The sequence below is a fragment of the Parasteatoda tepidariorum genome, chromosome 5, assembly GCF_982258835.1.
Source record: "Parasteatoda tepidariorum strain Cologne lab strain chromosome 5, Ptep-v5.0, whole genome shotgun sequence".
Lineage (NCBI taxonomy): Eukaryota > Metazoa > Arthropoda > Arachnida > Araneae > Theridiidae > Parasteatoda > Parasteatoda tepidariorum.
In genome coordinates this window covers 5,105,944-5,128,774 of record NC_141759.1, presented here as the reverse complement: position 1 = coordinate 5,128,774, position 22,831 = coordinate 5,105,944, and the positions used below count along the sequence as shown (strand labels likewise).

Here is a 22,831-nt window from a genome sequence, read left to right as displayed (position 1 = left end):
AAGCCGCCAGTCGTAGCTTGTCTTTATTTCTTTCATTCAAGAGACCTTTATAGCAGAGGTTTCCAAACATTGTTCTGCTAAGCATTTTTCAGTGTTCTACAAAAAGATATAATGTGTATAAAAAAATTTACAAAATTATGAAACACTCTTTAAAATTTGATTCTTTTTTTTTACAAATTAAATCAGAAAAGTTATTTTTTACGTTTAAAAAAACACCTGATTCAATTGTTTATCACAGTTCAAGAAAAACATTAATGCGTGAAATAATCGAGCATAAATTGTTTATCACAGTTCATGTAAAACATAACATATAAAAAAATGTGTATCAATTGTTTACAGCAGTTCATGCAAACGTTTAAAAAAACAGAGTATCAATTGTTTATCATAGTTCAAGTAAAACATTAATGTGTAGCAATCGAGTATCAATGGTTTATCACAGTTCCAGTAAAAGATTACATATAAAAAAAATGAGTATTAATTGCTTACAGCAGTTCATGCAAACGTGCAAAAAAAGAAAGTATCAATTGTTTATCACAGTTCAAGTAAAACATTAACGTCTAAAACAATCGAGCATCAATTGTTTATCACAGTTCCTGCAAAATATAACATATAAAAAAAATATGTATCAACTGTTTACAGCAGTTCATGCAAACGTGTAAAAAACAGAGTATCAATTGTTTATCATAGTTCAAGTAAAACATTAATGTGTATCAATCGAGTATCAATGGTTTATCACAGTTCCAGTAAAAGATTACATATAAAAAAATGAGTATTAATTGCTTACAGCAGTTCATGCCGCACATTAACGTGTAAGACAATCGAGAAACATTTGTTTATCACAGTTCAAGTAAAACAATAACGTGCAAGACAATCGGGCATCAATTGTTTATCACAGTTCCAGTAAAACATAATATTAAAAAAATAAGTATCAATTGTTTACAGCAGTTCATGCAAAACATTAACATGAAAAAAACTGAGTATCAATTGTTTATCACGGTTCAAGTAAAGCATTAACGTGTAAAAAACTGGTCGTAAATTGTTTATCACACACTTCCAGTAAAATATAAAACATAAAAAAGCCGAGCCTTAATAGTTTATGAGAGTTCCAGTAAAACATAACATATCGAAAAAATTGAGCATCAATTGTTTAACACAGTACGTTTAGGACATTAATATGTAAAACAACCGAGTATCAAATGTTTATCATAGTTCCAGTAAAACATAAAATATAAAAAAATTGAGTATCAAATGCTTACCGCAGTTCATGTAAAACATAAAAGTGTAAAATAATCGAGTTTCCCGAGTATCAATTGTTTACCACAGTTCAAGTAAAACATTAGCGAATAAAAATGTCGAGTATCAATTGTTAAATGCATAACATATAAAAAACAATTTGGAATTAATTGTTTATCACACTTTATGTGGATCATTTACGTACTAAGAAAAAGTATCAATTGTTATTTCACTTCACATAAATAATTAGTTGCAAAAAAATAAGCAAGCATTTAATTATGAATTTTTACTTCGTTCGCTTCACAAGGCAACACCTTTAATTATGCGAACGTGCATAGAATAGTGTACAAATAAAAAAAAAAACAATGTTCTCTTTTTCGTTAAATTTCTGTTCAACTAATCCAAGCATAAACATCTGTAACAGCCATAATAGGGCCAGAATGATAAAATAACAAATTTAAGATCTTCAATTAATTCATTCAATTAATTCAATCAATTCAATTCTTCAATTAATTTATTTCGTATTTACAGTCTGCAATAGAAAAAAAACTAGTCGAAAAGCAAAAATTTTTTTACAGGGGAATCTAATGTTCTACTAACTTAAGTGAAGACACCACCTAGTATCGATTGATGCTATTTTACGCAGCGAGAAATAGAATTTAATGCAGCGTAGAATTTCCAATTTTAACCCGTCCAGGTCTGGAATCCTATCAAACCATTCTCTCTTCACAGCCCACGTTATCGTGTGTGAGACTTGCTTTTCTGATTGCAGAGACCTTAATTAATGCGCATACTTTTTTACAGCGTATACTCGCTGCCCATATGTGAGCCCGGAGCTATTCCTTCTTTCACTAGTCTTGAGAAGATTAGATGTGCTAAGTAACTGAAAAAGTTGAAAGTAACTGAAGGTCTATCCCCTGAGAACGGCTCAATTAATTCCTTCCTTCCAATGAGGTGTCCGGGTAATTTACGGTTTACTAATTTACGGTCTAAATTACAGAAACGATATAAGACCAATATCTTTTTATGTTATCTAACTTTTCACTATTTTGAGAGAAAAAAATAGTTCTAAGTAAAGTATTTTTAGTAAGAGGAGGAACTTTGGAAATTATTTCAAAATTGTTTGAAACAATCCGTTGAGTAACAACTGTCACGAACAGAGCTCTAAATGAAAAAACGAATAGCTTTTCATCCAATGGTCGGATTTTCATGTACAAGGAGTATGACTATATTTTAATGGTTTTATTGACTAACCTCAAATGTAGTTAATTAGTGTAGACCACATTTTAGGTTACGATATCATAGACAGAAAAACATATTTTCTCTCAACAAACTATTTTTTATAACGAATGTAAATCTTTAAATCCTCAAAATATGGATCTAAAAAATATGATTCCAATATACGAGGCAAAATAACACAGTAAAATTTTATAATTTTTATATTTACGTAATTCGCCATCTCAAAACGTACTTTCGAAATTGTATTTCTTAATAACTAATCGACCTTCTTTTTAATTTTTGTATTTTGTAGTAGGAAATAATGTCAGTGCAAAAATTTTTATAATTTTTAAATCAGAGCAAAAATTTTTACAACTTAGAATTCAATTTTTTCTCAATCGCTTGTAAACTGACTAATAAAAAATATTAAATAATTATAAAAATTAATTTTTGCATGGAATTATCTTTGGATGCATAAATTTCATAATTGTAAGTAAAAAGTTTTGATTTGCTGCAATAGTTCTAAAGATAAAGTGAAATTAACATTAAGGGTTAATTAACATTACTAATAACATTTAGTGAAATTAACATTATTGAAACTACTGGGACCCTATTTTCCAGATGGCAACCACCACTCATACTTTTATAATCATTTCATACTGACCGAAAAAAAACTTAAGTTTACAAATATTAAAGAAAAGCTCCTTTTTGCGTCATACATGAGACGTGGGGACTCAGTTATAAAATAGAAAAGCATAGACCGTTTATCTCCCAATGAGGTGATCCAGGTTCGAATTCCAGCGATGGCCGATCGATACGAACGCAAATCTGGATTAGTGCTATCAAAATAGCTGTCTTGTCCCAATACTTGATCTAGGTGTTCCTTTGTCTCGTGAGCTGGATTCAAAATTTCAGGGCTATGTATAACATTGTACATATGTAGCTCAGTATAGTACTGATGAACGTAAACTCAAAAATGAGTCAGCTGTTCAACGCAGATATTAAAAGGAATAAATTTGGGTAATAAATATGACCATTAGGGAAACTTATCGCACTCGTTAAGTGCGAACCCCTGGTGATCTCATATTTCGTTCGTAATGTGAACACGCTCCAACACCTTTCACGATGGGGATGCGCTGTTGCCATGGAAACAAACATCTTTTACACTGTATATCACATAACTTCATCAGGAAAAGAACTTTTTACTTCCGATTTGTAACCTCAAAGACACGTGACATTTTTATGGAAATTTATGGAATTTTTATTAAAATTTTAAGTCACCAGTGAACACGTCCAAACGCAAACGCGTAAAGCCCGTTAATGTCCTTGCCTCACTTTTTCGTTTATAATTTGTTTGCGATATAAATTCTGCCTTTATGTTATTTATTTGAGAAAGAGAATAATTAGTTTGTAAAATTTTAAAACGCAATACAAAATTTGAAGGAAAAAAAATTATCAAAATCTGGATAATTGTAACTTCGTTGGAGAAGACAAATTCTTATAATTCTATTTAATAAAATATTAATAAAAATTAATTCGTCAATAATACAAGGCTCCCCTGGGCTTAAAGAATTTGAAAAAATTATAAACAATTAAGAAAATCAGCCTCGATGCTCTGATTGTGAATATTTATATGACCATCAATATATGCTATTTTTCTATTACTGGAAAAATTCTTCTGTAACAGGTCTCTAATTGTCAAAATAGTATTTTTTTTTTAAAAAAAGTCCTATTAGATTTAACGCAAAATTATTCTAACTTAAATTAATAAATACAAGAATGAAACAACAAAAAATAACATAAGTTTTTGCTATCACTTTAAATATAAAAAGAAAAACTTCCTTCAATTCTTAATAATCGGCAGCTGTGCATTTATATTAAGTTTTGATAGCTCAGTGGTAAAGGAACTGTCATAGCGAAGAACTGGGGCTCGATGTGTACCAGATTCGAATCCCATCGATGGCTAGTCGATACTAATTCCGCACCCGGCTCGCCCCGATCACAGTGCTGACGTAAAATATCATGGGTGGTAGACCGTGGGAGGAAAACCGTTCAGAGGAAAACCGTGGTTTTCCTCTGAACGTAACTCAAATGCGGGTTAGTTCTATCAAAAAGACCTCCACGAAAGCAAATTTCTCAGAATACTTTATCCAGCTATTCCCATGTCTTTTGGAGTGGGTTCGAAATTTAAAGGCTACAGAGTTGAACATTAATAACCGTAAACCCAAACTTTGGGTTCAACGACGATTATAAAATAAAATGTTACTGTTGGTCACAAAATTGTGGATTCTTAGCCTCTATGAACCCCTGTCTCACAACAGGCTGTGGTGGGAATGCTCTTTTTAATCATTTTATGTCCATCTAAATATTGACTTATATTATTATTTTCAGATTCTGAAAGTGAACGAGAGAGATTTCCTGGAAGGCATGGGTGTCTACTTCGTCTCTTTTGTGGGGCAATATGGTTACGACAGGGTGTTATCTGTGCTGGGAAGGCATATGAGAGATTTCTTGAATGGCCTGGACAATCTTCACGATCACCTCAAGTTCAGCTACCCTCGCATGAAGGCTCCCTCCTTCTTTTGTGAGAGAGAGACAGAATCTGGCATCACACTCCATTATCGGAGCGCACGAAGAGGATTTCTCTGGTACACCATTGGACAGATCAAAGTAATGTCATGTTTTCATTTTGTGATGCAGTGAAGTTAACTGTTAACCGAGATTAGAGGTGAAACGTAAATATCTGCCTCAACTGTGTTTAAACAAATGCCAGTTTTGAAGCGCGCTTGTTCTTTTCCGATCAAGGCTTGTTGTTGTAACCACTTTCCTTGCTTCAAAAAACGACAAAAGTGGAGGAAAATTTGTAAAGAGAAAACGGAACAGTCAAGAATTTTCAGTCAATTCTAGTTGCAGAGATGCCAACTGCTTCGGACACGCAAAACTAATTTTAAAAAAAAACGGTAAATAACTACTAAGTAAATTTTGCAAATATGTGACTATTTTCGCTTGCTTTTTAAAAGGTATAGCATGACATAAGTACTGTAAAGTGGAGAATTATATAAGCCTACGAACTATTTAGAAACAGTGGTGGATAAAATTCTATTAAGTTGAATTTATTAAACCAAGAATCACAATTGATAAACTACCACTTTAAAATATATATTTGCTGTCCGGAGCAAGTTGGCATCTCTGTAGTTGTCTATTAACGCATAGCAAGCGGACCACGTAAAAATACTTTTTTGAAATTTCTGCAGTCCCGCAGTGGACTGATCGTTAAGACACGGTTCCCAGCAGATCTCCGAAGTCAAGCATCACTGGCTACGGTCAGTGTGCGGGTGGGTGACCACTTGGATCAGCCTGCGTAGGGACCGAGGGTGTGCGGTATGGGTCCTCGTTAAACTGTTCTACCGTAAAGTGTTCGACTTCGCGTGCAGGTCGTCGGGCTACCGAAGCAGGGATGCCATCCCCTCTGCAGAGGATCAAAATTGCGATGGCATGTCTTCGGATCATCCTCAGGGATGTTTCCCAAACCGTCGCCAATAGCCCATTGTGCAGCTCTAGTGCGACGTAAAATGAACAACAACAACATTTGAAATTTCTGCGAGCCATGAAAAAGTTTAAAAAGTGGTTGCGAAACTACTTCGTTTTCGCTCTGCTTTTCAAAGAAATCATCCACTTGTAATTGCTGCAATGTATATAAGCGATTCAGTATGTATGTAATGAATACTGCAATCGTTCGTCGTAATTTATTTTTTTTTGATGTTGTAGCTAGAGTGACAAGTTTGCTGCAACTTATATGAAGTCGTGCCAACCACTTTTTTAAAAATTTTATCTCTAACTACTGCAATACATTTTTTTGAAAAAATTGCCCGCGTGCAATGCGTTCAACTGATACTCTTCTTCGAAACCATTGGTCAAAACCAATTTGCATTTACCGTAATGACCGTCTTCATTCGCTACCTTCCCTAATGGATGAACAATGAATTCCCTCAATGAATAAAATTTTGACACAAATATTGAACAAATCAAATTATTCGCGTTAATCTTGCGTTGTCCATCAAATATTCGTTTACCAGCATTTCCACATGTTTTTTAACAAAATAAATTTCGAAATTTCATTAATTGCATTACTATTTCATTTAATTAAATTTCATCGTTAAAGAAGAAGATTTTTTTATTCTTATTGTACTTTACAAAGGTATTGCATCCTTATTAATTTATTATTCAAGATATCGAAGGTTCTTCTGACTGGATAGGATATATTATTTGACTGGCTGACGTGGTTAAATTATTGTGCCTCTGAACCTATTTTCTTATCACTTTGCCCTTGTTAAATTGTCCTAAATGTTTTATCAGTCATATATTACACCAAGAAGCACACATATTTTTTTTGTTTCGTTTTTCCTGTTGCATGAGATTTTTGAACTGATCTTAGATATTTTCGCGTCGATGATTTCAAATCTGATATTGGTTTCTCCCCAGAAGCTACAGTTTTCATGCAGTTAAAGAACACAAGACGAACCAGGATTTTTTAAGCTTCACAGGAATGAATACTAAGTATCACCACTTCTCTGATACGTAGTGCGTGGTAGGAAAAAGATGATAATATATTTGAAAGTCATATGTTTTTTGTCGTAAGAGCTATTTGCAAAGGAGCACACTAATGTATATCTATGTATATAAATCTATATGTTCTTCATAAATTTGTCATTTTAGGCAAAAGATAAACTAAACTAAAAATACAATTTTGAAGAAAAAAAACTGTAACTCTCGGAACCAAACAATTCTCAGATTTGAATACCCCGAATGAGGTAAGATCTAGTACTAACAAAAATGCAACAAAACAATTTGTCCCCCAGTGTTATCAATTGCGAAGTTTCAGAAAATTACTGATTAATAATAAAACTTAGGTAAAAAAAAAATTTAAAAAATCGTAGCCTTTTTAAAAAAAAAACTCGAGGATTTAAAGTAAAACAAGTCGGTTAGAAGGTTTTGATTTCATCGAAAATGCATCATTGTCAACTTTTTTAAAGTTTCTACAACTTATTAAAATTTGACTCTGAATTTTTTACAGAAGTTTCATTTAAACATAAGCTTTATTGAATGATAAACACTTTTATGATGTCTGCGAGGCCACTTGGAATGTCCCCCCAAAGCAGTCATGGTATCAGTGTTCTCGACCTGGAGGCTCCCTGGCCCAAGATTTCAATAGACAAGAACAAACTATTCTTACTCGCTTTCGAAGCGGTCGCCTTAAATCAATGAAATTTTCGGAAGGATCCACGAACTTTGAAATTTGCACCAACTGTTCCTCAGACCAGGCTTCGCCTCACCACATCCTCGAGTGCCTGGGGGGCTCACCAAACAGGATTTAGCAGAAGATCCATTGAAGGTGTTGGATTTTTTGAGGGTGTATAACGTCATGGACCTGGTCTAGCACTGCTGGTCAATGGGGGCGTGCAACAACAACAACAACACTTTTATGAAACAATTTTAAAAACTTTAATAATTTTACCCATTGCACTCCGATGTCCGCAGTCACCACTTTAAAATTAAAAAATTTTATAACTTAAAAATTAGCAACCACTATCTATTAATAATTTTAAAAACTAATTAAAAATAAATTTTTTATTATTTATTTTAAATTATTAACTTCTAACATTAACAGGCCTGCTAAATTTCTACGCTTTTTGGAAAAATTTGTTCTAGTGGTAGCTAAAGTTAATGCTTTAATGTATTTATACTTTCTTCCATAAATTTGATTTAAAGTAATTTTTCACACCACTACTTGCAAATGATTCGAAAACTTATATAAAAAGCCATTTTAGTTTAACCTTCACGTCGTGAAGCTTTTAAAATGTTGACAAATTTTCTGTAAGCTTTAGTTTTCAAATTTCTACCATTCAATAAAAAATTCGCAAAGAGCGTAGTATTTGACAACCCTGCATTTGTTCTAACAGCATTTTAAAGTACCAGAGTGTAAAGTGTTGATTTCCTACAGAACTAAAATTTGAATTTTAAAAAAAAAAAGCATATGTCTTGCGCGCGTTGTGAAAGTCATGAAAATCACGTTAATGATTTGAAACAACTTTTTATCGGCAGTCAAAGGGGATCTTTTAAAAACAATTATACCTCAAATTTATTGTGACTCTCAACAAGATATAATACACTTGATTTGCCACTGCCCAAAATTTCATGCACAACGTGGCACGAAATTCCAGGACAAAACAGAACATCAGCTATTCTCAAACTTTACCTGCAGAAGAATTATCAAAGAAATCATCAAAACTACACTTGAGGACATGTTAAATCCACCAGATTCAACTAACAATGTAACCTAACTGTCACTCCGTGTCAACAAACTCTATATACTTATCTTACAATATTTGTTTTAGTCAAACTCTCAAGTTATCCATGACTTTTGAACCTTTTGTATCTTGAATTTCTTTGTGATTCTAATATTTTGCTTCAATTAATGATATTCATTCTCTTATACTTAATTTTAGAGTTAAAATGCATTTTAACTTCGGTGCTTTAGTTTAAAGTTACGTTAAAATTATTTTCTATGCTTTTGTTTAAGGCATTTCACTATGCCTTTGTATTTTATAGTGTAAATATTTTCATATTTTAATTTATTCTTTATATGCCATTTATACTTGTTGCTAAAGTAATTTTTTGTGTTTTATGTATGTTTTGTCTGTAGAATGTTTGTTCTACTCTCGTGTGCCCTGAATAGGGCGGGTCGAGGTATAAATAAACAATACCTCAAATATATTAAATATTTTTTAAACTTAAAACTTCACCCAAAAAAAAAAACCTATAACCAAATTTCAACGTAACATATTTATTAGAAATCGAGAAATCATGCGTGAAAGTTAAAACATTTTATTGAAGAAAAACAGACTTAAAGTCAAAACTTTGAATAAATAACAAAATACTTTAGTTTGCAAGCGATTCCAATTTAGAAAATGTGTGCGTTATTTTCTGTTTTTAGCGAGTGGGTTTCAATATTTTTATAGTACCTTAGAAAGTTTTTTGAGTATTACCTTATGCCTGATGTTAAATTGTTCTGAATAAAACATTAGGTGTATATTCTTATTTTTTTCTTCCCTTTTTTTCAAAAATTAAACATTTTGTTAGGAAAAACTTCCTGGAATCCTCGTGGAAGATTGAAACCTTAAACAATTTAGTATCTAGAGCTTATAGTTAAGTATCTAAAGCTAGTATCTTACAGTGCTTCCAGAGAAAAATACCTTATTCTTCTATAAACAAAATAATTAAAAATAATGTCAATAAGAACTATGAGAATCATTTTAAGGAACAAATTGGTGATACGGCTTGTAGGGAGACTGTAAACGGGATTACCCAAGACGGAATGCCTGCCTTTAAATTGGCAACCGGGCATGACCTGTCTTGCAGCTCACCTCTACAGACTTAAGTTCCCTACCCAAACTGTATTCTGTGCGAGAAGGACGCCCTGGTGAATGCCGCGCATCCGGGGGTTTGCCTAGCAGTAGTGGGAAACATCTACGACAGATACTAGAGGGCACTATGACAAGCCCTGCAAACTGAATGATTTTCCATTAACTTTTTGTTTGTGTTTATGTTTTTTATATTTTTTACACTTCTCCTATGTTCTAATGTTTTCAATATTATTAATGCTCTAATGTTTTAAATGTTTATAATCTTTTATTGTTTAATATGTTAATTATTGTTCAATATTTCTTCTCTCAGTAGGCTTGCGGGGAGTGTTTACACGCTCCAGCGAATGTTCTATGCATCAAGTGCTGCTGCTAAAAATTAAATAAATAAAATATTTTAGTTGCATACGTATAATTAAAATTTGTATCGCTTGCAGGAAGTGGGTCGGCACTTTTACAACACCATAGTGGATGTCACTGTTCTGCGGCAGACGAGTTCGGTGGGCGTGTTCCATGTCATCATGCAGCTATCTTTCGACAACGAGGCCTTTCGACTGGAAGGTCAAAGGAATCTACAGAGGGGCATCGACAGGACCATGTTGCCCATCAAGGCATTCCTCTTCCTGGAGATCTTTCCCTTCTGCCTCGTCTTCGATTCCGGTCTTCACATCAAAACCATCGGAAAAAGCCTCAGAGCCATCATGCCGGACATTGCTGGACGGAGGTTACCCGATGTCTTTGATCTTACGAGGCCACTCATTGAATTTACTTGGGAATCTGTAAGATATTTTTATAACACAAAATAAATAAATAAAAATTTAGTCATGGGTGCCAAAACTGATTGTGAACGAAACTCGAAACAAAAAGCGTGCAGAGCTAATACTACAAAATTCTAAACAGCCTCCATATGTGTTGGTGGACTATTCCTTATATTTTGTTGGTGGAGAAAAGTAGAAGATGCATCGTTTTCCCCATCATTATTGTTTTTTTATTGGGGTGATGTTGTTTACCATCAAGATTATGTTGGTCCCTCAATGAAAAACCATCAATTTTGACTTGGGTTTAAATGTCCCACGGTAGATGGGTCGTAAGGTACGGTTCCCTGTAGGTTTCCGAAGTCATGCATCACAGTCAGCAATGCTGTCAATAATTGGTGACCACATTAATTAGCCTACGAAGAGACCGAAGGTGCGCGGTATTGGTTCTTGTTAAACTGTTCTACCGTTAAGTGCATAACTTCGCGCTCAGGTCCTCGGCAGAAAATCAAACTTGTGATGGCAAGTTTTCGGATCATCCTCAGGAATGTTTTTCAGACCGTCTCCAATAGTCAACTGTCAGGTCTAGGATGAAGTAAATAAAACACTACTACCGACACCTTTAAACTAACTTTTCAGATTTAGAATAATAAATATTTTTTCTTTAAATATCGATTCAGGCTTTCCATAAGCGTAAAATGAGTCAGGGTTCATACGATGCTTAAACTTGCATCAATTCATCTATATGTTCATGAAAAAATATTTTTGCATTATCTTCCTCTTAAAAATTTAAGACCTTAGGAGTGTATAGTTATATTTTCTTGACAATGTTTAATTTATGGGGACTTTACAATCAGGATAACATAATTTTGCAACAGCTTTTTAAGGTGACTAGTTTTCAAAATGGTTCACAAATATCAACTAATCTTTCCTTTTTTTCAGATTCTAGTCCATTCCAATAATATATTCGAATTGAATTCCGTCGATCCAATGAGGAGCCAAGAAAGTAATGGAAATCATTTGATGGGTGGAGAAAACTCTCAAGACGAGGATGACGTCAGTGAGTACGTCTTCAAAAGTTAGCTTTCATTTCTTTAATTACTCACACCCAATTCAATTTGGCTTGTTTCTGGAGGAGTAGTGAAAACTAAGATCCAAACATCCTGCTCTCACTTAACCCCGGAACTGCTTTCACAGTTCCAATCGTGTCAATTTCAGTTCATTTCACTTCCCATTTACACAAGGCGTAACATAAGTCCTGAGTCATTATTGGTTAGAATTCCCTTCCATGTGGACAAACCGTGGGAGGTTTTCATGGCTTTTCCTATCCCTGTGATGTAAAAGTAAGTTCTTCCCATCTTCAAGTCCTCCACGAAGTTTGTCCCAAAGCTCGATCCAGGTGTTGTCTTGTTTTCTGAATTGAGTTCAAAATTACAAGACTATGGAGTTGCACATTGATAGTCGTAAACTCAGAGTTGCGTCGGCCGTAAAATGCCGGTTATGAAATAAAATAAATTATTGGACCTGCAAGGTCTTGCAATTTGGTTCACAGATGGGGTATTGATCGCAAAAGGAAAAAGGAGTGCAAGTATTTTGGAATGGTGATATCTCGATTCAGATCGAAAGAAAATAAGAATTTGTCGAGTTTGATATTTTTTAAAAACAGACCATTTCAAATTTAACACCCCCCCTCTCCGTCCCATCGTCCCTTGACACTCAAAGAATGGAGTGGATTTTTTTTTTAATTTTTTAATATACTCTATAACGTTTCTCATATTGTTAACTTTTAAATTTTATTCATATTTTTTATATTAACTTTAAAGTTATATTCATGACTTAAAAATAACTTTTCAAATCACATGACTTTAAAATCACTTTTTCATTTTTAAATTATATTCATGACTTTTTTTTCTAATTTTTTTATTAGGAACATAGTAGAATTCGAAAAAAAAGAATTTTTTTTTTTTTACTGTAGCAACTGTATTGTATGTTTTATTCAAGAGATGGCAAAATTACATAAATACTTAAAACCAAAAACCTTCTACGTGAAGAATGTCTCGTGCAATTTAAATTAAATTTTGTTATTATTTTAATTTTAAATTCTTGCCAAAATTTAGTAAAAGAATATCCATTTGACATAATAAATAAATAATTTCATCGTCAAACATACACTCATGGACCAAAAAATTAGCGCACCAAGAAGGAGTCGTCAAAATGAAACGAAATTTTACATACGTTATGACTACTTTGATATAAGTAAATAATTAGAAAATCAAAGAAAATAATTCAAGAGTTATGTTGTCCTTTGGATTGGCTTCAAAATTATAAGGCTATGGAGTTGAATATTGGTAGAAGTACACTCAAAATTGGCTCAGCTGTTCAACTATGGTTATAAAATAAAATAAACTCTGTAAGTAATTGAGTTCTGTATGTATTTCAGATGAAAATTTTCTTCACGATTTAAAACTTTTTCTCCAGCTACTTTTTGGCCATTTTAGTTTCAGAACAAAGCTCTTGCTACGTTTTTATTTTTTTTTATAAAGGTAATTGTGTTAAAGATTGTAAATGTAACTTAGATTCTCGGCATTTTCATAACTTCACTACTCATACAGTTAGAAAGGTTATAAAAATATTGCATCCAGGGAATTGTGAAGGTAAGGGGATCATCCATTTAGGCCATTTTAGTTTCAGAACAAAGCTCTTGCTACGTTTTTATTTTTTTTTATAAAGGTAATTGTGCTAAAGATTGTAAATGTAACTTAGATTCTCGGCATTTTCATAACTTCACTACTCATACAGGGTATAAAAATATTGCAATTGTGAATGTAAGGGGATCATCCATTGGTAGTTGTAAATTTAAAATTGGGTCGGCTGTACAAGGACGGTTATAAAATAAAAATAAAATGATTGCATTGTTCGCTTAAGTTGTTGTTTTCTATTTGATCCAATATGAATCGATTTTTGTTCTCTCCCTGTTAAGCTTTGGAGGATCGAGTATTGCATTTAAAGGGCCAAATGATGTACATGGAAGAATGGAAAAGCATGGCCTACCTAGGAACTCCTGTGTAAGTACCCTTTCATTTCTTAAGAGGACTCCACGGGAAAATCCTTTATATCAAAATCTATCCCCCCCCCCAACATAAATAATTTAAAATTTAAGGTATAGAAAAACTGAGTTCTGGTAAAGCGTAAAATTTAAAATGCTTATTTAAAAAGAACAAAATATATAAAAATGCTAACAAATTATACCAGGATCACTAAAGACTGAATAGTGGAAAAGTAACTCTGATGTAATTTGCTTGCACTTTGAAGCATTGACTGTGAACTGAATAAAAAAATTTGGGATTAATACACTGATGTAAGAAATTAAGAGAATTTGCAGACTGGGTCGATTATCTCTAGAACTGCTGGACCGATTTTTAATGAAATTTGATAAGAACATACATTGACACAATGTAAAACAAATAACCATTCACCAATTGTAATGCACACGCGAGTTGGAAGGTATGAAATTGCCACAGGAAATAATAAACTGCCTTATTTCAAGTATGGAATCACTCTTCAAGGCCTGTATGTCTGTAAGAGGGGACCATAACCCCTGTTAACCCTTTTTTTTTAGCTTATTCTGCAACTGCTGTTTCATACCTTCCGACTCCAACGAGTGTAACGCACGATCATGCGTGCGTATTGCAATTGTTGAATGGTTATTTGTTTTGTATTGTATCCATGGATGTACTTATCAAATTTCATTAAAATTGTGTCAGTAGCTCTAGATATAATCGACCAAGTCTGCAAATTCTCTTAATTTTTTACACGAGTGTATTTTCAAGTGATAGTCTTTCAATGTATGATTCTTGGTTCAGTATATTCGGTTCATAGGATTTCTACTAACCACTACTTTTACGTTAATTCAATAACTTATGCAATACGCCAATTTGTTGCGGCTGAGCCAGATAAAAAGTTAGCAAAATTAACAGAAAATCTGCAAATTTAAGTTTGTAGTACAGTACAGAACCCGTTATCTGGAAATCAGAAAACCGGAACGAAATTCGATAAATTTCCCCGCCATTTTTTAAAAAAAAAAATTTTTTCCTCATAAGATTTTAGGATTTTTCGTTCTTTTTTGAAAGATGTTTGCCTTACCATCATTTTGGAAATAATCATTAGTGTATTACTCCATCGTTTTTTCTTCTTTTTAAGATTATTTCCAAAAAAAAAATTTTTTTTAGTTGGGTTTAACAAAAAAAAACGGCTTTTTGTAGCGATTCAGAAAACCGGAAAAATCAGTTATCCGGAATAGCAATAGTCCCGATCGTTCCGGATAATCGGTTCCCTACTGTACTGTTTTTTTTTTTTTTTTAAATATTTACTTAAATCCAGTACAGTTGGGCTCTTTGTTTTCGTTGGGATAGTTTGATAAGGTAGTGATATTGTAGTTGAAAGAATCTCAACTGATTACCGATTTAAGCTCTGCATTTGGAGTACCTAGTCAAAAGGGTTATCTGCCCCTCCATCTGATTTAAACTAAAAATGATGAGGAACGGTGAGTGAGAAGCGTTTACGTAACGTAAATTAAACGATAAGAATCTCAACTGAATATATAATTTAACCTTTTATAGGTGTATTTAAATTATTTATACTGAGTGCTAATCTTTTTTATTATAATAATATTACACTATCTTTCCTAACATTAGGAAAAATATTTTTCTGAAACTACGAAAATTCTGCAGTTTCTAGAGGGTGCACTAATGAAACACATTTTTAAGTCATCATTAAACCATTTTTTTTACTTCTTTTTTGTTACATCAAATACATTTCTCTACAAATTAAATGCCTGACCACAACCGTGATCCACTAGACTTGAAAAGAATTATTTACGAGTGACACTGTTTGTATTTTGTTTTAAAGTATGTGTATTTTCATTCAGAATGCGAAGCCTTGACGCAATGCTGCACACTGGCCTCTACATCAATGATCTAAGTATGCATGATTTCAGCAGAGATATGGTTCTTGCCGGGCAACAGCAGTCAGCTGAACTCAAGTTGGCCTTAGATCAAGTAAGCATTTCTCATTTCGAAATTAAAGGTGAAATAGGATTAAACGATTTGCAATGATTCGGTTGAAAACCACTGTAACTTTCAAGATATCTTAAAGTGTACTTGTTAAAAGAATGTTAATTTTTCTGACTTTGTTGTAAACCACCACATCACATAAATGACTATTGAAATAAGATAAATGTGTTTTGCAAAATTTTATATTGGGAGCTGGTTCAATCATAAACTGTTTATTTAAGCGATCTGATCAGGCGAAACTGAGGGGAGACTTTCTGTCATTGAAGTCATTACTTAAAATGATTAACTGATTGCAGTGGTTGCAGCTTCCAAGTTAAAACGAATTATGTCAGAATTTTCTTTCCAATGTGTTTGACGTAGCTTGTAGCTTACACTGAGTTTTGATAATTTATATAATGCATATTTTTTGTAGAATATATGCGATTCTTATAGGAGCTGCAGAAGAGCCGACAACTGGAGGAGTCGATGCGGAAGCTGGACGTTGAAATGAAGAGGACGGACGAACTTCTCTACCAAATGATTCCCAAACAAGTGGCCGACAGACTCAGAAGGGGTGAGGCAGCTGTCGATACATGCCAGGTACACTCTCCATGGAACAAAATTTTTGTAATCGAGATGGATTTATATGCATACAGTAAACTGAGTTTTGCAACTAGAAGCTCATTTCCCCTTTTTTATTAGCACAAGACGCGTATATACTACAAGGGGTGATCAAATGAAAAGATACGAAACGACGTAAAAACGTAACAGTTAAATATCTGCATATTCCGCTATGGGAGAACGTAGCGAGACATCTCGGGATGCGATTGGAGTCTCTGACTGGGATCGGAGCATGCGCTGGTGCCCGCATGAGCAGGAAAGAGCAGAGGCTCTTATCAGAAGCGGCGTCCAAATGATGCGGCAGTCCGTATGAGGACTGGATGGCGTTCGCGTTGCAAAATTCGACGATTGAGGAGCAGCGAGGCGTTATCCGATTTCCTCGAGCACAGAAAAACCATTAAGTCCTATGTGTACTGTGAGACACTCTGACGCCCACGCAGGTCCATCAAGAACAAAAGACCGGGGCTGCTCACGGAGAGTGTGGTTCTGCTCCATGATAAAGCGCGTCCACACGTCGACAGTCTCACACACATGGAACTGGCCAAGTTCAAGTGGGAGACGTTGGATCATCCGCCATTACAACCCGGACTAGTCGCCCTGCGATTTCCATGTGTTTGGTCCACCTGAAAGGGAAGCTCTTCTACTCGGACGACATACTCAAGGACGCTGTGAAGGACTGGGTCTCGTCAAGACCACAGGAATTCTGGGAACAAGGAATCCTGCAGCTTGTTCATCAGTGGGATCGCTGTGCACAGGCCTATGGTGTATATTTTGAATAAAGTGTACATTTGCACCCACCGTGTCGTTTCGTACCTTTTCATTTGATCACCCCTTGTATATATTCATATCTATATTCATACAGCTTTATAATATTTCTTACCATAATTGAAACATTCAACAGCAAAAGCAATACAAATGTTTTTGCATGTGGATGATTTCATGTTTTTTTAAATATTTATAGACTAATTAAATGAAAATAAATTTTAAAAATTCTTCAATTATTGCACATAAAGTATTAGGCAGTCCACACATTGAAGAGGCAAGCTATTAGTAAGAGGCAGATTACCATACTTTCGCTTTATCGTGGGTTCATCACTTCTGCTCTTCCTTACGGAAACATATAGGAATTCGTCATCAGTAGGAAAGAAGCATAGGGAGCATTCGCACTGCATTCGATTACTCTATGTTTAGAAACAGCATGTTAAGACGAACTGCTTACGCAAATGCGAATCGCATTGACGTACGATCGCTTGCGAACATCACATGCAGTAAGAATGCTTCATGAGTGTTATAGCTGTCTGATGTGTTTTGTTCAACATGTACGTGTGTGTACGAGCTTATACGTGTGTTTATGCAAAAAGTCTTTGATGCAGGAAATACTGCTGAAAATGCAACGCAGCTCCCTTTCAAAATGACCTGAGCTCTTGGTTTTTGCTTTTAAGTTGCACTTTCATTTTTTTTTTCACTTCATTTTATTTGGTGACACTCAGAAATGATGCTCGTAACATTTCATATTTTATATGGATTCTTAGGAGAGAAAAAATAGTAGTAAGATTAGTTATTAGGAAATACCTTGAGATTGTAAGTTTCTTAAATATACGGCATCTAAATGGGGTTTTTTTCTTTCAGTTTTTTGAGTGCGTGACCATCCTGTTCAGTGACGTAGTGACATTCACCGAAATCTGCAGTCGCATCGCACCTATGGAAGTGGTGTCTATGTTGAATTGTATGTACAGCCTCTTTGATCAGCTCACCAGCAAGCACCAAGTCTACAAGGTATTCACAACTCTTTCTGAGTTTTAAATTTTTTTTAATAAACCAATTAAATTAGCAAGCAGTCACGTGACCCAAGGCATGTCTGGAAAAAAGAAGAAGAGGTGACCCAAAGGATTTCTTTCTTCTTTTTTAAATGTTCATTTATTCGAGAATTCAGAAAGCTTAATTTTTTAGTTGTCTACGACTCTAATTGTCTACGAATTTTCTTTTAATTGTCTACGAAATTATTTTGCAAAAAGCGTAGTCTTTGGTAGCCCAGGCTGTTCGCACACAGAGAAGAAAGTAAGCGCTACTTCTCATTGATTAACCTGTATAATGAATTAACCATTTCTAAATTTCGAATCTAAGTTGTCGTTACTGTGACGTACGCTGTTGCTTAAAAAGCGTTACAAATTGTCAATATTTTCACATGCTCAGTCTAGCTAATTATTGCTGTGTGATGTCAGCCGACCTCCCCACTAACAAATCCATGACGACAGTCTTTAGTTGTGGAACTGCGGCGCTCGATCCAGAGAGAGTATTTAAAGACTTTACTAATTGATGTTTACTATTCAATGAAAAAATGCAAGTAGTTGATAAAGCCAAATACCTTGGACTCATCCTTAATAGCAAATTCAACTGGAACGATCACATCAAGAGCATAACCAGTAAAGCACAAGCAGCATGCAGCAAACTCCGGGTACTACTCTATCAATCCAACCTGGCACTAAAACTCAAAAGATTTGCTCGATTTAGCCATGATCCGCCCCATCTTTACATATGCCTCACCAGTCTTGGCAAATGTAACACAAACTAAGCTGAACAAATTAATAGTCTGTCAGATAAACATACTAAGAAGGATAGGTAAAGCTCGTAAGAAACGACACAATACACCCATAGAGTTGAATATATCTCAAAATAGATGTAATAGAGAAACATATAATTAAAGATCAAAATTTATGAAAAAGCCACTGAAATATTCCTGTGTGAAAATTCAACTGAAGACAAGAGACTAATAGCAGCATACTATTGTATATTCCCGACACCAGCAGCATACCTCATTTTCACCATAGCAGCTTAGTTCAAGTTGTACCTCACATTTTAGTTTTATCTGCATGTAACTACACAGTCAGAACTCAATGATCCACATGAATACTTTATTTGCATTCCTCCATCTCATCCAAACACCACAAATTTTAATTTAAAGATGAATGGGAAAAGGTGCCCAGATGTTAAATACAGTTCATGTTTGTTGATATTCTTCTATTACCTATTTGGCTAGCATGTTATTTTGTTATACTTATGAGTTTTTGTTGTATTATTAAATATAGTTTCAAGTCATTCATGAGATTCTTCCTCCTCGAGCATACCTCGTCAAAGATTCACACATTGTGACAATCATGACCTGTAGTAACAGAATAAGCAGAATTGGGCATGAAAAATTTTGTCTTCGTATCATCCATTCATTAAATAAGAATTTCACTTCACTTATCTAATGGTACCTGAGCCTCCTTCATCGTGTGCATAATAGTCAGTGATAATAGATAAATTGCGTAATACGATATAATACATAATAGATTAATAGTCAGTAATAATAGATATATCGCTAGGCCGGGATAGCCTGGACGGTGGGGTGCCGGGCCCATGTCCAAGAGTTCGTGGGTTCGGTCCCCTTGGTCGAAGACTCCCCGTGTAGTAAATGGTGACTGATGCACGTTAAATCTTTCGAGTCTCAAAGTCCTCCATGTTCCCATAACAAATCAATACCTCTGGGGGTACTGATCCAGGAGTTTCCTTGTCTTCTGGATTGGTTCAAAATCACAAGGCTACGGAGTTGAACATTAGTAGTCGTAAACCCAAAAATCGGTTCGGCTGTTCAACGGCGGTCATAAAATAAAATAAAATAGATATATTGATGAATTATATAGCAAAGATAAATGGGAATGAAGAGAATTATCGTTATTCTTTTTGCTTAGTCCTTAAAACTAGATGTAATGTTGTTGTTGTTGTCGTCAGCCATTAAGGAAGAAGGGGTGCGATTGTTTCTGCCACACCCATGCGTCACTCCCATTTACAGAGCGTCATCCATTCATTCATCCACAGATCATAATTTTGACCTGAACCAGGGAACGATCCATCTCCACTTCAGTACCCCAAGAGATATAATTTCTTATGGGAACATTGAGGACTTTGCGACGCAACAGATTTAACGTGCACCAGTCACCATTTACTACACGGGGAGTCTTCGGCCGGCTAGATTCGAACTCCCGAACGTGAGTCCAGCGACCTGCCAACCAGGCTTACTAGATGCAATAACGGATGTATTTTAAATAAAAAATTGGAAGACTTGATTGTGTCAAATCACTAAGAAAGTGTGACGCAATGTACTTCATCGTTCTGGTTCTCAAAACTATCATTAAAGTTTGCTACATTGCATTTCAGAATTAATTTGGCGATGTGATTGTCGAATCTTCCTATTTTATGATCTTTTATAAAATAAACAGGAAACTATTAAATTAAGAAATTGAAATTTTATTTTATGAATAAAACTGACTACCTTGTTTTTATTCGAAAAAAGATTTTTTTATTTTATTTAATTCAGTTTTCTGGACTCTTAATAAAATGTTAATTTTGAGCAAAATCGATCGAATAGTTCCTGAGAAATCGAATAAGCGACTTTTTTTAAAATTCGATTTCTCATGAATTATTCGACGAATTTCGTTCGAATTTTGTATTTTGCCATATAAAATTACATTCTTCAAAATGATTCCAAATATTGTTTACCTTACAGTTCAAAACTAAATAAAATAATGTAAGAATAATAAATAATTTTTAAAAAAATATTTTTGCATGGAATTATCTTAAACGAAACAAATTTTATAATTGCATTCAAAAAAAATTCAATTCACTTTAAAAGTTCTCGAGGTATAGAAAAATACTCAAAAAGTAAAATTTGCAAATAGGGGACCAAACTTTGTACCACACTCTTGAATGATTTATTTGGACCCTAGTTCCTAGTTTGCGGCTAAACCCAAATATATTAAGGGTACGGAATCTAAATTCGTTTACAAACGGCACGTTTGCCCAGGGAGCGTACGTTTTCGTGCCTGATAACATAACTTAAAATATCGTCTGCACAAATTAAATTTTGAATTAATATTTGAGGTCACCCTAGTAAACCATTAAGTTTGAATCTTAGTACATGAAAACCCGATCATTAAATTAAAAGTTATTCAGTGTGTTTAGCTCTCTTTTTTCCTTTTTTTTAGAAGAGTTATAAATTCATGTTTAGAAAGAATAATTTTTTTATCTAGAAGAATAATCTATTTAATCATTAATTCCACACATCTTCTTCATCAACTGAATTTTAACTTCATTAAATTCCACATGAAAACATACAAAAATGAAACAATTCCTCTCTTGCCTAGATCTAGAATCTAGATCATCAGTCGAAAATTGTTCTTTAATTTTTGCATAAAATCCATACAACTCCTAGTCTATACATTTTTTTACTGATCATAGTCGACGTTTTGCTTAATTAAGTGTAAAAATAAAATAATTGAATAACTAATGGTGAATTTTTTAATAAATGTAAGTGGGAACTATAACCATCCATTTTTTTATAAATTATCTGGAGATATTAATTACTGGTAGTAAAAAAAACAAGTCATTTTTGACTCTATTGCTAAAAAAATGAACTATCTGAAACTACTGTTTAATCTAACCGATTTAAGCATACATGCATATCAAACTAATAATAGTTTTAAAAAATAGTTTTAGTTATAGATAGTTTATGACTCCAAGGAGAGAATAGAAAAGAGATAATTCTTGTATCATCAATTTTGAATTTCTTTAAACTAACGGTGAGAACTGAAAAGCCTAATGTGTTGACATCAGAAGAATTAATTTATTCGGAGATCTAATTCACAGAATGAATTTAATCAGGCGCCTGATTGTGAGGGTTGATTATGTAATCATTCCGACAAGAAGCGCAATTAATTGGATTCCGAGCCTGGCAGGAAGAATGTCGTTTCTATTATTATCGGCCACTGAAACAAAATAGAAGACTATCTCAACTGCGCCCGCATAGCCATATATTTTTTATCTAATTCACTGTATCGAAAAATACATTTTATTTTTTACCAGCTGTACTCTGAGCACGTTGCAACTCTTTCAGTTTTAATTGTATTTAAATTTTGTATTTAAGTGGGGAAATATTTAGGCGTATAAAACATAATTTAATATTAAAGTGTATATAATTAACTTTTCAGAACAAACAGAGCTATAAGCTAGAAAATATCACTGATGATGTCTTCAAAATATTTGAAAACTGAATCGTTTATATTAAAATTTAAAACAATGGCTAATATTTAAACAATCAGAAAATTTCATTTCGTTTTTCGCTAATCCCGCTTAAAAGGTTTGTCGTAGAATGTTCTAAGGTCGACAATGACCATCCTCGAGCTTTGAAGTGTCGATATGCCAAATTTTATCGCATTCGGTAGGATGGTTTAGGAGCCTATAAAGGACACGCACAAACATCTACAGACAGGCATTCATTTTTATGTGTATAGATTTGAAGGATTCCATAACTCGCATATATTTATTTTTAAAAAAATTATATTTTCTAACTATAACGTATGCGTGTAATTTATTTTAAAATAATATTGCTAAAATAATGAAAATACTGGGGAGCAATTTTTTTTCTCTCTTGCATGAAATTTTTGCACGAATCTTTCATCTTTTTGCATTGCTGATTACAAATCTGCATTCCGTT

The 22,831-nt window shown here is 33.8% G+C and overlaps 1 protein-coding gene across 1 annotated transcript in view; it reads left to right on the top strand.

Annotated features, from left to right (window-relative positions):
* Positions 1-22,831, top strand: part of LOC107446729 (soluble guanylate cyclase 88E) — a 55,193-nt gene that overhangs the window by 23,229 nt on the left and 9,133 nt on the right. The window contains exons 2-8 of the mRNA XM_087163196.1: positions 4,843-5,121; positions 10,310-10,651; positions 11,570-11,687; positions 13,608-13,692; positions 15,555-15,684; positions 16,132-16,278; positions 17,929-18,075. Coding sequence (XP_087019322.1) covers positions 4,843-5,121; positions 10,310-10,651; positions 11,570-11,687; positions 13,608-13,692; positions 15,555-15,684; positions 16,132-16,278; positions 17,929-18,075 — 1,248 coding nt within the window. The remainder of the gene's footprint in view (positions 1-4,842; positions 5,122-10,309; positions 10,652-11,569; positions 11,688-13,607; positions 13,693-15,554; positions 15,685-16,131; positions 16,279-17,928; positions 18,076-22,831) is intronic.